Source organism: Aphis gossypii, chromosome 3 (assembly GCF_020184175.1).
Source record: "Aphis gossypii isolate Hap1 chromosome 3, ASM2018417v2, whole genome shotgun sequence".
NCBI lineage: Eukaryota > Metazoa > Arthropoda > Insecta > Hemiptera > Aphididae > Aphis > Aphis gossypii.
In genome coordinates this window covers 10,213,508-10,232,019 of record NC_065532.1, presented here as the reverse complement: position 1 = coordinate 10,232,019, position 18,512 = coordinate 10,213,508, and the positions used below count along the sequence as shown (strand labels likewise).

The 18,512-nt window shown below is 33.5% G+C and overlaps 1 protein-coding gene across 1 annotated transcript; it reads left to right on the top strand.

Moving 5' to 3' along the window:
* The first annotated feature begins 8,164 nt into the window (after positions 1-8,164).
* LOC114126511 (myb-like protein I) lies at positions 8,165-18,216 on the top strand. The gene is made up of 2 exons (XM_027990470.2): positions 8,165-8,850; positions 16,534-18,216. Exons 1-2 carry the CDS (start codon positions 8,562-8,564, stop codon positions 16,677-16,679), a joined length of 435 nt encoding a protein of 144 aa, XP_027846271.1. The 5' UTR covers positions 8,165-8,561; the 3' UTR covers positions 16,680-18,216.
* The last annotated feature ends 296 nt before the right edge of the window (positions 18,217-18,512 follow it).

Below are 18,512 nucleotides of genomic sequence, written 5' to 3'. Positions count from 1 at the left end.
GTTTGAAATTTTAACAGATTTATCAAAAATCATTTACAAATAAAATTGTAGGTATCAGCTACGGTTAGTTTATTTATTTATTCGCAAGACACTAAAGCGTACATCGTAACTTACAAGTGATGAGTCAATACATGTTATATTATTATGTAGATGAGTACCTATAGGTACTCTACATTTATGCGTGTTTATGAACCACGAGTTTGGTACATAAACCACGATGTACGTTTAAAATTAAAAATTTCGACAGATTCACTATTGTTTTCGTTCGGTGTATGGGACTATGCGAAGAGTCCCTCTAGCGACCCCCCTCCTACCGTCATTGAAGTCTATGCACGCGCGGCAGACGCGACGCTTGATTGGTCCACGAAATAATAATTTTCAAAATTACCTATGTAATCGTCGGGCGTCGGCCCAGGTGTTTGGTTTTCCATATATGCTCATGTCTATGTACGTATATAAATATTAAATATATAGTATACTGTCCGTGTATAATAATAATATACACTCGGCGGTGATTATCATCAGCTGTCAATCACAATTTCGATAATACCGATAATTATTTTTTATTATTCTATGAGTCCTATATATGGGTACCTATATATATATTATATTATTATAACAAAGCGTTTTATTGTTCGGTCCGGGCACGTGGTGGAAGTTAATAACACGACGATGTGTATATAAAAAAAAAATACATATAATGTACCTCACCTACCCTTTTTATTTCCGAGGGTTGGCACAAAAGAGTTATATGCCCACACCGCGCTATCTGGTCAATTATTAATTATTGTTTTTCCAAACGTATAATATGTTTTACCCGTATAGTATATGATTTTCGTTTTATACGTTTTTATTTTTTTTTTTTTGCGGTCACGTCGGAAGTGTACGCCCAATAAGTCGAGACTATCGAAACCTGCAGCTGGACTTTGCGGTTTACATAACACACACACATCACCAATCTCGTTTTGGACAAAACAATTTAATAATAATAGTATTGATGTTTGAAATGTATAATATGTGTATTATATATATAATAATAATATATTAACTCTATTGTTTGAAAGTGCACGTATGTATAACATATAGTAGCACCACGTTTATTATACATAACGATATTGTTTTGCGGTTTCCGGTAAATTACACCTTGACTGTTTTTTAACCGTAAGAGTGTGTTAAAGTGGTAAAAAAAAGGTAATTTTTATCGTATATAAACCCGTGATTTTGGTTTTTAAACTCAACCCCTTCGGTTTCAGTAGTTATCGTATACTAGCTACACATAATATAATAATAATATTTTATAATATATATATATATATAGTATAAGTATACTACAATCGGCTCAAAAAGAAATTTGGTAGCCACATCGGGGCGGATCAAGCGGAAACGGGATCACGGCTATTATATTTGTATTATTCGTTTCACGTAGGTGGGTAAACAATCGATGTATAGGTACTCTTAAAAATCCGTTTAGTTTATGTGTTTTATACAAATCCTTGCAGCTCAAAATGTATGCCTTTATATTTTAACCGTCATAATATAGCATATAAATTCGGTTATAGATTTTTATCAAACATAAATAAATATTATAATATAAGAGCTCTCCTATACGATATAATAATATTTTGAGTGTATATTATATAAGGTTTATGTTTGAGTTTTTATTCATTTTGTTGAATAGTTGAGAACATGTACCACATGCAATATATTATATTATGCCGAGTTTACACTACATTGAACGAAAAATCATTAGTAAATTTAATAATGCTTATTTTAATATATGTACAAATAATAATTATTTTTTTAGGAAAATCAATAAATAATACCAGTAGAATTAATTATAATTAATTTAAGAAAGACGTACATTGAATTAATAAACAGTTAATTAAATTTATAAAAAAGCATTGATTTTCGAGAAATAGAAGTCGGTTTATATGAAAAAATGTTTATTGTAACATTAAAAAATTTTTAAGTGTTGATTTTTATTCGTAGGATATAATATATAATCTATGCATATAAACGATGATTAGTCAAAACAAAGAATTAGTTTATACTTTTTAAAAATAATTTAAAGAAGACAGTTAATCTTTCAACGTACAGATAATATCTGTGTTCTATTGTATATTTTAATTATAACAAATTTTAATCATAAATTCATATAAATATGTTATATATCGCTGTATATTATACTTTAATAAATAAAAAAACCTTATAGTGTATAAATCCTATATGAACTATGTGTGACTGATACCTGATACAAGAATAATAAAATATAAATATATATGTATAAGTCAGAAGTAATACACACATATATATATATGTGTATAAGAAGTTAGAGAGGGTTAGGTTTCACGAACACTAAGTGTATTTGTGTTTTTATTTTCAAGCAGAAGTGTTTGTGTAAAATTATATTGTAAATAAACTCCCATCATAATCTAAAATGGTTTTTAAAAATATTTCTAACGATTGCATTATGTACAAGAACTAATAAGAGTGTAGGGTGAACTTGAATTGTTTTTAAAACGTTGACATAAAACACTTGACGCAATATGCACACCAAAAGGCTTTTGGCTAAACAAATTGTTTTCAAGAGTTATTTTTTTTTAACTCGAGAATCGAGATAGTCAACATAATATAAGTATTGTCAAATTTAACGAGAAGAGGGTAAAAAAACGCAAACAATACGATGTTAAATAATAGTTATAAAAAAAGCATTATTCTTAAAATAATATAATACATTTTTTTTATTTATTTATTATAAGCAGTCTAGTGCCAACTGCTATAACCAGATACATTTCATGACTTTGCATATCGATTAATTTTACTCGGAAAATATTTTAGATAAGATATCAATCAGATTCAAATAACCATTTCAGTACCTTACACAGTTTTATTTTACAAATTTCTGATTATAAATACGGACAATTATTTTTTTATTATAAAGTAAATCATTGCATTGTATTTCTTTAGAATTCGTTTTATAAACACATTAATATTGATAATTTATACAAAACTATACATAGGTAAAAGGTATTTATTACATTAAAACCATTATTTAGTATTTTAGTTAATGCTTAATAAGTTGTAAATAATAATTTATTTTATAAAGCTGCATTTTTACAACTATTATAAGGTTATTCAAAAGTAATCTATTTTTCATTAAATATGTCTAATACTTCAGCAACGTATTAAAAAGTAATTGAAATTTTTAAAACATATTGATTTTTAATACCTTATTTATGTAATTGTTTTTTAATCTTTCCATAGAGTTAAATTGAACTAGAATCGTTTAAATAAATACTAATTCGATGTGTTTTTCATTTATACTTTTTAGAAAATTATATTTTTAATTTTTAATTTTTTTCATAGAAAATGTGTTTGGTATTTTGAAAAATATGTATATACTATATAATAAATATATTAAGTATTTAGGTACATATGGTTCAATACTACTAAACTAATAACGTATATATACTACTAAGGTGCATTATATATATACGTTTTATAAAAAAAAAAACAGACACTATAGTATACAGTCTAAAATATAACATGACAAAATAAAATTACTTTTTTAATTCAAAAAAGTAATAGGATTGTGAATTTAATGCAAATGTTTGTATTGCTACACTATATAGAAATATTAGAGTTTTTTACATTATTCACGTTATTGTTACAAAATTATATTTTTGTATATTAATAGTTATATTATACCAACATAATTGACAAAACTTAAGTATTTAACTGAAACATATATAGATTTATATGTTAAAAAAACTGTCATTACATAATTTGCTTACTTAAAATAGTTTTTTTAAATCGCAATGAATTGTAGGACGCAAATTATTTTATTAGTATATCTATTTGTATAGTTTATTACTATACGTCATGTATTATAGAATCGACAATTGACCATGTAAACGAGGAGAAATTTCAAATTCTATTTATGTATAAATTATAATGTACTTATATATAAGTTATAATGAACGTGTTCACGTATATATAATATATATATATGCAGTACACGTGTTACCCGGATATAGGGTGTCCCGCCAGCGTTAAAACTTTTTTTAAAACGATAGCATTGCACGGAACTCCATCTGCAACAGTCGTTACCCCGCTGCCTCAATCATCCCATCCTGGATAGTCTTAAAAAGCCCCAACACTACTATACTTATTTAGACTACACGTGTACTCCCGCGGTATCCTTCAGTAGATTATATACCATCATATTATAATATATTACGATACGTTAATGTGTTTTAAATTAATGTTTATTGTTATAAATTGTATACAATATATTATATTATGGTGGTTGTCGAGTGGCAGTAAGCCGCAGTAAATAATGAATATACAAATTATAATAAACTACAATTCGTTGAACCAGTAATATATGACTATATATAATAGTATAATTACTCGATTTCAGTTGTATGGTGTTTCTAAAACAACTTTATAGTCACAATAACCATTTCATATTTTAATTTTTAATTTTTTCATAAAATATAATCGTTCATCATAATGATGGTTTCAATCTTAAAGTATATAGATAACTGAAAGTATGCAATAGGTTAAGTACGTAATTATATTTAAACCACAGCGTATATAATTATTGTTAACGTAAAATATACCACATGCATTAGTATTCATTATTTCAAAAACATTTTGTTTTACATAAACTGAAGTTATCACAACATTTTTGAAAGAAAAAAATGGTATTTTTCTCGTTAACACTTTTTAAATTTTATATATTTTTGAATGATAACCTATAATATATTTTTAATTTTATACTCCCCCAATAGTGTCATATATTTTGATGAGTAAAAATGCTGGTTTACTACTTCACTATAATAATATCTAAAACAGTATAAAATCGTTGGAATTTTAATTTTATGTACATCAACATTTTCTGAAAAATATTCTGCTTCGAAATATGTAATCAAAAATATTCTTACGCTATTATCATTAAAAAAAAAATAATAATTAAAACTTTAAATAACGATGAAATATTATTTTTTAATATTTTTAAAAACATTGATTTTTTTGAAATAACGAGTCTTATGTTAAAAAAAAATCATCACATCTAAATATATATACTATATAGCCTTAAATAAATGTACCATCGTATACATATAACCGGAGGTATTGTGATAGTCGCGAGAACCAAACTGATATACGATCGACCGCGGGTTCCTGCACCTGGATTATTATATATCCTGCAGCGGCCTGCGGTTACCTATATATTTGTTTACGCCCACAGTCATATAATCTTCTTGCACTGAATGAGATTTATGAGATCTACGAACGATTAATTTTTAATAATTGTTATACACGAACGTAATATATATATAGGTGCACTTATAGGTTAGGACGGTTAGGTCCAGGTGTAGCAGCAGTATACACATGGGCGCCTGTCTGCATCTGCAGATTTAATCTATGACGGGGTAGAATCATGACGTAAACAAACTAAACTAATGAATCTAAGAAAATAATTTACGTATAATATTATTCTTAATTACTAGAATTAAATGTTTTTTACTTAGTAAAATATTAAATCTAGCATTGTTCTCCATATAGAGGTGAAATATCTTATAGGAGACTGCGAAATAGCAAGATTATACGTATAAATAGTGGTATATACTTATCCACAATTCACAAATAACAATTATGATACCTATGATCTATAATAAAGTACCACGAATGACACAACATTGAGGATTTAAAAATGTATTTAATATATTAAATTCGGTTATAATACGAGTGTAAATTATCGACAAATTTCGGCTACTTTTAAAACTATTTGATTTACATTTGTAAATGATTTAAATTCAATATGTCTGTGGTAAGGGTTAACCATATAAATAACGATAGATAACGAGGAAAATGTTGGAATAATATTTTATACATATTGAAATCAAGTCACGACCCATCTGTCGCGGGATTTAGGACGGTGTCGTACCACCCTTTCAGAGTCTCAGACGTAAGTATAATATTAATAATGTATGTAGGTATATGGTATATAGGACATAGGTATACACATTACACAGTACGATAGTATTACGCGGGTAACTACGACTTATTATGTTACGGCAGCGTGTCGTTACCCTTGCACGCCCGTGATTCACCGACGAACGTCGCGATACAGACGGAACACAAAAACACGTGTCATAAATATTATTATAATAAAACTATATAATAGTAGCAATATGTATATTACCCGCACCGTGGCGTCTCGTATACAACAATTATGTTGCCTCAGTAAATTTAAATTATAATCGTATAATAATATGTAGGTAAGTATGTATTATATACGACCGATGCATTATTGCAAAACGACCGATTTGTAATCGTATGGTGCGGTATATATAATATGCTGTCATTGTAGGGCCGTTCTATTATAACGCACAGCATTTGTCCTTAATATCTAAGGCTTTAAACAATGAACTGTCCCTCTTTTCAGACCGCGATTTGTTAAAACGTTTTAAAACAACACTATCATTTAAAATTGTAATAATGTGTATAACAGTGTGATCACATTATAATTGCCTAAAAGCTCGATTGAATTTATAGTCAGTATAGGTACGTTGTTTACATGCATTATATACTATAGCTGATGCCGCACGGCGTTGCCTGCGTGACAAATTTATTAAACTATGCCAGTAAATTTACTATGACGTCTTAAACTCTGATAAATGTAAACTACACATATTATTATCAGTCATTTGAGTGTTCAAATATGAAATACGGGTTAAAACTATATACAATTATAATGACTATTATAGAGTATGTATACTATAACTTAAATTTATAAATTTATAAACATTATTCCGACCAAGAAATACCTTTTCCAATTTTTAGCCCTTTTTACAGCTTTTAACCTCCTTAATGGATGAATTTTTGAAAAATACATATGGCATAGACGCAACTTGGTTGCGTAGCTAGATATTTTTTCTTGGGTAGGCCCAACATTTTGATATACAGATTATCAATTAATATTGTTATTAAATAAAAAAGTAATAGAATATCGTACGTTATATATTAATCATCCGCATATTATATTTATGCATTTATTTTATATTTTAAAACTTATAGTACCTACCTACTTATATTTTTCATATATTATATTACACATTTACGATATACGATATAAAACATTTATTTTTGGAGAAAAGTGGGTAGGCCCGGGAATACTAGGCCTACCCGCCGCCTACGCCACTATACGCAACTAAAATAAAATACTTCGCCTAGTTATTATACAATTCTACTTGGGTGTATAAGTAACATAAATTATATATTATATACTATACACTTATACATATATAATACAAAAGTACTATGTATATTCCAGTGGATTGCTATTCGACATTTACGCCACACTTAAATCGATTGTCCAAAAGATTTTATGAAAAGAATAATATTCCAGAACATAAAGTACTGCAAGGATGACGGGCAGATAACATAAATTTGTTATATTTTATCGATCGTGAGAACATTAAAACCGTTTGCAGCACAGAGAATGACGTTCGAAACACAGATTATGGTTTTGAATAAACGTGTTCACCCGTGACATCGTATGTCCATAACCCACCGCCTAAACACGCCTAGCCACATAATAATGCGGAGCGTTTATTATTATTTTTTATTTTTTATTTTTTTTTTATTGCAATGCTGTTCATTGTAAAGTGAATAGTGAAATAATAGTAATAATAATAATAACAACAACAATATCAATAATGGACTACGACGACTACGATGAAAACGAAAACGACCAAAAGGTTGAACGGAAATTGCGACCCGTCTTAAAATACGTCACATCTCTATAGCTGGCCGGTCGTGCAATACTGTAATATTATTATAATAACTAATGACCGATCATCTTGTGAACGCCAAACTCGACGATGCGTGCGACCCGCGAAAACGCATCGTAGGCCGTAACGTTACTGTAGAAGTAGTAGTAGGAATAGTAAGTGTAGTAGTATTAGTAGTAGTATTAGTAGTAGTAGTAGTAGTAGTAGTAGTAGTAATAGTATTGTCGCCGTATTTATTATAATATACGGTAACGCGGACCGCGCGAAGCGGTTACACGGTGTGGCGGGGCGGCGGCGGTGTACGGCGGCTTGCAGAGCGCGCGTCGGTCGTCGATTTCCCGCGCAAAACCGGTCGGGGCAACACTGTGCGCCGGCCGCTTGCCCCGCCGGTCCGCCCCCGGGAACGATCGACACAGTCGAGCGCGCGCGCGACCGTTATCCAACCGACCGAATTTCAAATTCAAAATCGTCAACGACCGTCGAGCAGCAGCCGCCGTCTCGCCGTCGCAGTCCGCGCGAAAACCTTACAGCTCGTATTTTTTTTTCCTCTTCTTTCGAAAAAAATATTTTCCAACCGTCGCTTTTCGCCGCCGCCAACCCATCGACCGGCTCGCCGATACGTTCTCCGGCTCCCACGAAACAACAATCCGTCGAGCAATCATCGTCGTCGTCGTCGTCGTCGCCGCCGTCGCCGAGACGCGAACCAGCAAAACTTACAACACACTAGCAGCACACGCACGCACAGACTTACAGACAGCCATGGTGTTATCGGACGTCAACGGAAACGGTAAGAAATCGGCGGCCGAACGGTGGCTGAGACAGCGCAACGGGCAGCGGGCGTCGGCTGTTCGGTGCATATTCGGTCCGCCCGAGAAGCGGGCCCATCTCATGGTGATCATGCGAAACGAGGCGGAAATGGAACGGAAGCGGATCGAGTTCGCGGCCCGGTACGAGCCGGTGGGCATGTCGCCGAGCGAGCGGCGCAACTTTTTCGCGGGACTGATCAAATCACCGCCGACGTCGTCGCTACATCATCACTACAACAGCGGTAAGTACACTCGTTGGGCGTTGGGCACTGCGATAGTCGGCGCGATAATATGGCCGCCGCGCGATCGGAGCTACACAGACGTTGTTGCGCGTAATATCATTATCGATAATGTCGCGCGCGCCGAGTTACGGGCGCGTCGGCGGCGCCCGCCGTTATTTTCCGTTCGTACGGCGGGCGAGCAATCAAACGCGCGGGAAAAATCGGATCGCGCTCGTCGGCCGCGGTTCGCGACGACGCGGGTGTCGACCGAAAGGCACGCGATAATACGTGTTTTATTCGTGACGAACAATATTAATATTTTTTGCCGATCGACTTAAATAAAATCCACGACATTGTTCGCCCATACCCGTTCGGTGGTGTGATTTCGTTGGCATTTAGACGGAAAAAAAATTTTTATAAGACTGTTAAATTGCATCGACCGGCCGATAATAACATCCAAACAAAACGTTTTGACTAACAACAATCGAACGCGTACGAAAAAAAAAAATATTTTTCGGCCGCTCCAAACACGTGCTCTCGGTCCCTACACACCTGTTGCTGCGCATCGATCTGGTCCCTCCGAAAACCGTTTTGGTTTCTCGTCGTCTTTGTCGGTAAATTGCGGTATAAATGTTTTTTTTTTTGCGTTCAGACAGTATGTGTGTGCAAATAAGAAGCTCTCCTCACTATACAGTCCGCTAGGTTAGGTGTCGTCGTTGTCGTCGTATTACGTAAACGGTAAACACACATATCGCGCGTCGTTCGAGGTTAATGTATTATTTTTGTTATTAATATTAAAAGTATTTTATTAAACAAATAAGAGTACATTACATCCTACCGAGCGTGTGTGTGCAAGCACGCGCGAGATGAACTTTTGTCGACAAAATAATCGCGATAACCACAAATAATATAGAAAAAAAAATTGTCAATAAATCACACTCACAAAGCGCGTTAGCCGTGCGTATGTTTGAAGTTGGAAACGACAGGTCGAAAAAAAATTGTTTTAAAAATGGAGGGAGATTGCGGTTGTACTCGTCTAAACGAACCACGGGCGTCGCCGTCGGCCCCGCGGCAGGTCCGCGTACGCCGTACATCGGTGGTAGCATGTGTAAGGACTCTAAGGCGTACGAACGTATTTTGCCGCCAAAACCTCTACGGTAGTCGCCCGCCACATCTGCCCCGGCTCGGTAATCCGACATGATAATATATTATATTATAAATTATACATGTTGTATACAATACGATCTCCGTCGGGATCGAAGTAAAAAAAAAAAAAAAATCCTTTTTTTTATGATTTTAGGTTAGGTATAATAATGGTTGTGTGTGTGTGTTGGTAGGTCGGCGTCGACATGACGGTTGGGGGTGCGGCGGGGGCGAGGGTCGGTTGAAATTTTAAAATGCACGAGACGTGCGCCGCGCGTACAACGACGATCGATATATACGACCGGTATAATAACGCGCGTTTTTCATTCTTCGCGCTCGACCGAAATCGAACGTGACACTTTTGAAAACCGGTATTTTTTTCGAAAAAACGTACGGCGACGAGACGACGTGTCATCGTGTCCGTAAACGGACGGCTGGAGTTTTTTCTCTCCTAAACCTCTATTGCGTATAATACGACACGTTATACATCGTTATTTGTATCGTACACCCGGAACGTTTCCTCGACGTTGGAATAACATTAAAAAGAGCACGCCGTTCATGACGTGCGTCGTGTCCGCGGTGCACGCGCACGTAGTTTTATTTTTCGAAAAAACCGCCGAACGACTCGTCCGGAGAGATCCAAGGCCTTCGTCGCCGGCGGAGGGGTGGGTGGTGACGATGAGCAATATTATATACGCGTAAGCAGCGAGTCGGCCGCGAAAGCGAAAGAAACGTTTGACGACGCGGTGACAAAAAATTGGCGGGAAACGTGTCCGTGGCACGCGCTGTGCGCGCAAAAAAAAACCGAACGCGAATACGTCGAAGGAATAAAAAGGCGGACGACGAAAGGGGAAAACAGCGGAGAAAAAAAAAATTTATTTCGAATACGAAACGAGTTTTGGACGGCGCACGGCCAAAAAACACTGATCGGCCGACCAGAGCGGTGTGTCCCTGTCGCGTCGCCGATATCACACGCGTCCGCGCGCGGAGAATGTCTCCGCCAAGGCCGTTTAAAATGTAATGCGCCGGCGACACGGCAGCTACCGTTTCGTCGGTGCGCGCGCGCTCGTAAATATAAATTGGGCGGGAAAAACTCGACGTACGCTCGCGTAGAATATTATTATGTTTTATGATCGGTCGTCGTTTATACACCACCTTCTCCACGCCGATCGACGCTGCTCGTAATAAAGCGTATTATTATTACTATTATTTTCGACGAGTTTTTTTTTTCCTACCTGCCGCCGACCTACGCCTCCCCCTCACCGTGTACTGCGCGCACCGTCTCATCTAGATTACGGTGAGCGCGAGCGAGAGAGAGAGACGGAACGCGTGCGCGCGCGCGTATAATGTTTGAATTATCGTTTTTTTTTTTCACGAATTTCGGTTTTTTTTTTTTTCATTTTGTTCGACGAGATAAAAAAAATTAAAAAAAAAAAACGTCGACCGGTTTACGTTTTATGGAAAACGAAAATAATATAAAACATTATTATCATATTAATATGTGCTCTTACCGATGTATGCATATTAATAATTTATTACTACGAACGTTACGCCGACGACGACGACGACGACGATTGTCGTCGCGGTGACGAAACAAACTGTTTGGTTTCAACGCAATCGAAATACTCGATCAGCGGCGGATTTCCTCGTATCGCGTACGACTGCCATTATAATAATGTATTGATTAAAAAAAAAAAAAAAATTATGTACATTATTATATTATTTTACGATAATAATATAATAATTATTATTATGTGATACTGTTATCGAGCAGTTTACTCTCCTCTCTTCGGTACGCGACTCGATGTGGTGTTGCAACGCGCACGTGATAACATATTTTTTATTATTCCGTTTGCGCGTCGTCGTCGTCGTCGTTATCTGCAGCAGCCGCGGCCATTCTCCGCCGATTATTATTATTTATTACGTCTAATATATATATTTTTGACATGTATTACAGTACAATATACTAATATTAATTATAAGTTATAACTTATAACTGTGTTATACTTGGATCGTGTACAATTTTTTTCACGATGATACGCTTTTTTCCGGTTGTAACACGTTGTCGTTTTCCAGATAAACACTCCGATTTGGGTTCTCGGAATCGGGCGGTCGACGACGACGACCTATCGGTCTGTTGTGTATTATTGTTACTTTTTTTTTATCATAGACAAAATAATAATTGGTCGTTTAACCTTGAAAAACAATAATACAACATAATGGCCTGTTTTGAACCGCGGTCTTTGTAGCTTGTTCTAGAAAACGTTCGTTTCCGCGCTCCGCCGTCCTCTTGCCTATATTATAACATTTTGTCACCGTGCGCACCATTAAAATTTCGACCGACCGTCATTGCGACTCGCGAGTTTGTAATATGTACATTAATAATATAGTTTTCGCTTCACTCTTTCTCTACAACCATTTGACATTATCATTCCGATTTCAGGCCTAATTTCCATAAGTTTTTTTCGACATAATTACACCGCGTTGTCGTAATTACACGCACAATTTGTCCGACTCGCTCGCCTGAAATCTAATGTAAGTCGTACGTCGTGTATTTGGAATAATATTATACTAAATATTCTTATCGTCTTGTGACGCAATCAATATTGTCGATGATCGTTCGCGATCGTAGTATAATATGCACCCAACAATAAAAGTAGGATACGAGGAAACCGGCCGCCGGACCTGAATGCCGAATTATTCGTTTCGATGGGTTTCTTTTGTCTTCGCATACAATCGCATTTGAACAGTTATCGCGGTGTCTTCTCTTATTGGCTGGGCAAAACGAAAAAAAAGTAGACAAAAGGTTATAGCCGTCATAAAGGTCTAGGTCACAGATAAACGTTTTATTGTTGCGCCGATGCTGCGCCTAACAACTGCTCCGTTTCCTTTCGTCGAATTCAGTAGGTATATCGTTTAAGGTCCCTCCTAATCCGTTAGATACTTGGGTGTAATATAATATGTTTATGATATACATATCATATTATATTATGTGCGAATGTAAAACGTGATGCGATTCCAAAGAGTAAAATCAATCGTGTACCCTTTGAGAGGGTTTGGTGGTTAGGGGAAAAGTGGTTGCGAGACAATATTTTATTTTAACTGTCCCGTACTAGAAAGACGTACCACGTCTGCGAATTGATGTACAATATATCCATCCCCGATAATGCGTTTCGTTCAGAAACACAATAGTGAAATGCATGTCGTTCCCTATACAGTATACACTGCAAGTGTAGTGTGTGTGTATTAGATGAAACACACACACACGTTTGAGCATATAACCTGTTGCCACAGAGGACAAAAGATTAAAAAAAAATAATAAATAAGTAAACATCCATATCCTTCTCACAAGGATTTAGTTGGAGAAAAAAAATTTGCAGATGGTGAACGCGTACACACACACACACGCACACACCGTACAACAGGTGGTTAATTTGCAGTCGAGCAGCTGCCGCTGCCGCGGAGGACGTTAAAAACGAGTAGATTTTTTTTCTCGCCCACCGTTTCTTTTCCGTCGTGTGTTACGCGTGCACTACACATATATATCATGATACGTAATATACAGTGTGTTTCCTGCGTTTGCGGATGTGCTCACCGCAGAACACGCGTCATTAGGATTAGGTCATCTCTGCGATTCTTGGTACATTGCACACGCGTATAGTTTTTCATATTTCCGTTGTCATATTTTTAAATTCTGTGTCCGTTCGGTTTCGTTTAATAAGTTCATATCACACAACTATGTAATTCTCTATAGGCACACAAACTTAATTCAATAAATATAATAATAATTTATAACTTTTTGTATTATATTATGTACCTAGGTATACAACGAGCGTTAAATAAGAATGGTTTGTCACCATAGCTAGCTTTGCAAGTTGTTTTTCAGGGATTATGTTTGAGTGTTTAAGTCTTCGGGTTTGTTTAATCAGGTGCACTCAACGATGCATTTATTGTTATGTATTGAATTTTAAATGGTTTTTTTTCTATTTGTTTTGTCGTTAGTTTTTTACACTTGAAATTTTTATAATAAGACGATCAATTTTGTAAATTTTGTTAGTTTCTTCAATTTTTGTCTTCTTTGGTGCAATGTTGCAACAAAATTTATCAATTGCTGTACTCAACACTGGGTATATTGAGAAAATGATATGTATGGAAAAGTGTTTAAGTCACTGTCGCCGTGTAATAATACTTATAACTTATAGGTTATTACTGCATATATGTATATACGTATAGATCGTTTTTGACGATTGAAAAAACATTATGAAATTATGTATAAAATAATATTATTAGTATATTATAGTAATAGTAGATACACGATATCAATGAATAATTTATAGTTTTATATTATGTATAAGTTGACTTTATGTCCCGGGATCTATATAACTAACCTAACTGTACTATGTACCTAATACTACCTATATACCGATATAACATACAAGTGTTTGTTTCACTGTTAAAATTTAACATACCTGCATATCGGAGCCGTTGTTAAAGGTTTTTCATATTAGTCATATTTAAACATTAACGTTTTGATGATGTGTTTTATTTTTTTAATAATTTCTCTAGGCATCAGAAAAAATTTGGTTTCTTGTAAAATAAGTAATTTATACACTAAATATATAACTACATTACTGTGACTAAATATTAAATGCGTAGTGAATTAAGGCAGTTTAATTTTTTGTTATGAAGTTCTGTCAATAGAAAAGCAATAGATAAATTTATAGTCTTCATAAATTTTGTTATAATATATTAATCATAATTGTGTGTAAATAATTGTGTTCTTTTTTCTTGCATTATTATTATAACATCTAACTGAATGTTAAGAAAAGTGGTATCATGTACACGGTATAATATTATTTTTAATGTATTTAAAAATGTATATATAATGTTCAAAACGTCAACAAGCCGTGTGCATCGTAATAACAATAACTCTTGTAACAACATAATATCAGTATATCACGCACATTTTTTTCTCTCCATATTATCTATATACGTAAATACGATTTTATATATTATTATTATTATTATTATACGCATTATTATAATAATGTTTTACAATTATAATAACTTCTTATCGAAAAAGAGCAGAGATAAACCAATATATGCATAAGCACACACACACACATATATATATATATAATAACTTAATAATTTAATATACGTATCATAAGAGAAAAAAATTATTCCCTACATAAAACTATATTATATAATTTACTACTATATATTAATATCTTTAGACTATACGGTAAAACGTCCCAAGTCCAAAGTACGTAATATTTCAATAACGGGGAATCGCCGTAAACATGTATCGTAAATACATCAGATTGTTTGGACGTTTAAATCGCACGAACTACGCTACAATTATTGTAATGTCAAGGTTTAAGCCGTCTAAAAATTAAAATGAACCAACAACGTGCTCTAACGCGGAAACTGCCAATTTTGTGGTTTATCAACGATTTCACCATCGTAAAAGTAACACGTTGTAACTTACGGTACCCAATAAATGAAATAAAGCTGTTTATAAAAGATAAATTATAATAATAATAATATGATAAACTACTATATAGGCCGACTAGTACATTGCGCAACCGATGTCATCGACATGGTTGTCATCTGCTCAGTGATATATATTTTGCTATATATTATTATTACCATCGTGAATTATTCTGCATTATGATAATATAAAAATTATTGATAATCTCAACAATAAATATATATTTTTATGGTTCCATATTATATTACACATGTCATAAACTATAATATAACATATCCCTAGCACGGCTGTAACATTGATGATTTTTAAACTCTAAATCTGTGTCATCCGCTGTTGTAATTGTTATTAGAAAATAAAATGGAGTCGTAAATTTAGATGCGTTAGATGCTTAGATGCGGTGAACGACACATATTATTTATTTATTTATCGTTCGCGTTTATGAAGTGGTTTAAACCATGACTCGCAGCCGCCGCCGCCGCCTCACTTTTATTTAACTAGGTTTTGGTGGTGTCCTAAGTCCAAATAAGTATGTAGTGCACATATTTATCATTCGCAAATATTTAAATCTTGTTATCTATTATTATTTATTAATAATAATTTTAAAACTGTCGGACGAAAAATCGGTTTATTGTCTTCGCCAATATAATAATAGTTTGTACTAAGTTCGGAAATTGTAAACACCGACGAAATAATATAATGTTCTTCTACGCGCGGATGGCTTGTAAATTATTTAATTGTATAAAGAAGGATCGTTCACAGTTCACAATCCATCAAACTAGATAATAAATGCTCTAGAAATATAAATTACTTTAATTTGTTTGATCCGTTGAAACTATAGTCCAAAGATTAAAGCGTGCGTATTGTAATTATCTTTTTATCCACTATTTGTCGAAAATGTTCGTCGCGTTATTATAAATAATTAAATTTGAAAAACAAACAAGTCCTATGTTTGTACAAAGTTTTATAAAATTAGTGCTGACTATCGTATTACAAAATGTCTCCATAACATAATATGTTTAAAATAAATTGTTGTTCTTAATTAAATGTAATGTAATTTTTGATTTCAGAACATAATACAAAAAATTCGAAAGCCGATAACCGCAATTACCACTACCAACAGCAGCAGCAGCAACATCATCATCACTATTATCAGCAACAAAAGCAGCAAAAGAACAATAGTTTCAATCAACCACCCGACGACGAAAGAAATTGACTACGAAATTGACTATCTATTGTACGAGGGGGGACGTATCATAAAATCGTAATCGATATTATAATATATTGTGTAACATTGTACCTAAATCGCAACGATCTCTAACCCCAAAACTCGTACAAATTTACAGAAAAGACCATTTGTCCGTTTCCTTCTACATCTGTCTACGTTATAAATCGTCTCATTTGTTACACGAAATCCGCGGGTAATTAAGGTTTTTGGGTGTATAATCGGGTTCTTATTATAATTAAAAGTATATTCATTTTTTATTTCATTTTCGTTCCGTTCAAAGTGTTTATGGCATACGGTTGTTTCGCGCCTGTAAACTACCACTTTGTACCTATATTTTAATACCTATAATATATTGTTTAGACTTATTGAAACTTGACGCTCACTACAGATCCACAACGAAATTTTTGTAATACTACACATATTATTTTTTTTATTATTACATTATATTGTTTACGTATTGTTGTCCTGGTTTTACACCAATACTTCTATACATATTGTGACGCTCGGGTGTGCATGTAAAATAAATATTATGTTATATTACTGCGAGTATTAAGCAAAAAAGGGAAAACATTCGACCCATGAATATTTTTACAATTTAACAATCGTCTTAGTAGTGAGTGTGTAACAACGTACGTAATAATTATTTGCTCCCTGCATCTACACGAACTCAGATAGAAGAGGTCAATAAAACTATAACAAACAACTCGGTTCAACTATAGATTCGAATAATAATCGTAAAATCATTTAATTTTATTACGTTGTACTCCTTTTTTTTTATCGTCTCGTCTTCGTGTACTGTCATCGCTAGGCCAAAAACGCTGAGAGTTTACTTATATATTTAATTTATATAATTTTTTTAAACTCTTATACCCCCTTTTTCTCTCTTTTAAAATGTATTCATCACCAGATACTCAATCGCAGCTATATATATATGTGTATATATATATTAGCTGTTAAAGAAATATTATATGCAATATAAATGCTAGTCTAATTTGTTATGGTGAGAAAAAAATATTTATGCGTTATTAAAGTAATGTATATTATACATATACATTAATGAGATTATTATATATTTATTTACAAATATTATTATTATTATTATTATTATTATTTAATTATTATATATTTTTTTTTCTAATCGATGAATTAGCGATTTTAATATGCATTTATTTATATAGATACCTATTATTATTTTATGTGGTTATTTACTTGATATATTAATATCATATACAGCCATAATGGACATTTTTTATTAGACATGAACACTTGTATTTATGACACAATAACTATTATTACTATTATTTTTATTATTTTAATTTTGACTATTTTAATTATATAAATTATTATAAAACTTAGACCGATATTAACGATATATTTAAATTGTAAGTAGTATATATTTATAGAAAGTAGTGTGTAGAAAAAGAATATAACACGCGGAAAGTGTCATTGAGAATTATATTATTATATTATATTACATACGTTGGTGTTTGACGACAAAATATATAACAACTTTTTGTGTTTTTAATTGTTCATTTTGTTAATACTACATTATTACTTAGTTACAATACGCTGTACTAACGTCGGAGACGTTTTCCTAGAGAGAATACTAGAGTAGTTTTCCCGCCAAAAGTTGTTCGCCGTACTGACGTTTTTTTTCGATTGTGTGACCGTGTGACACACAAGTCGCGCTTATGAAAAAGATAAAAAACAGTGTTATACATGTGTGTGTGTAGTTAACGGAGGGTCGGATGCATTTCCGCGAGTATAAAGAATAAGAGACTGTAAGAAAAAGAAGAAGCAGCAGCGGGTACGCGGCGTGCG

What these genes read in the sequence shown, in the direction of transcription:
- LOC114126511 (XM_027990470.2), top strand. Translation starts at nt 8,562, where the DNA reads ATGGTGTTATCGGACGTCAACGGAAACGGTAAGAAATCGGCGGCCGAA. An exon ending in ACATCATCACTACAACAGCG is followed by an intron (nt 8,851 to 16,533) that starts GTAAGTACACTC and finishes TTTTGATTTCAG; the next exon opens with AACATAATACAAAAAATTCG.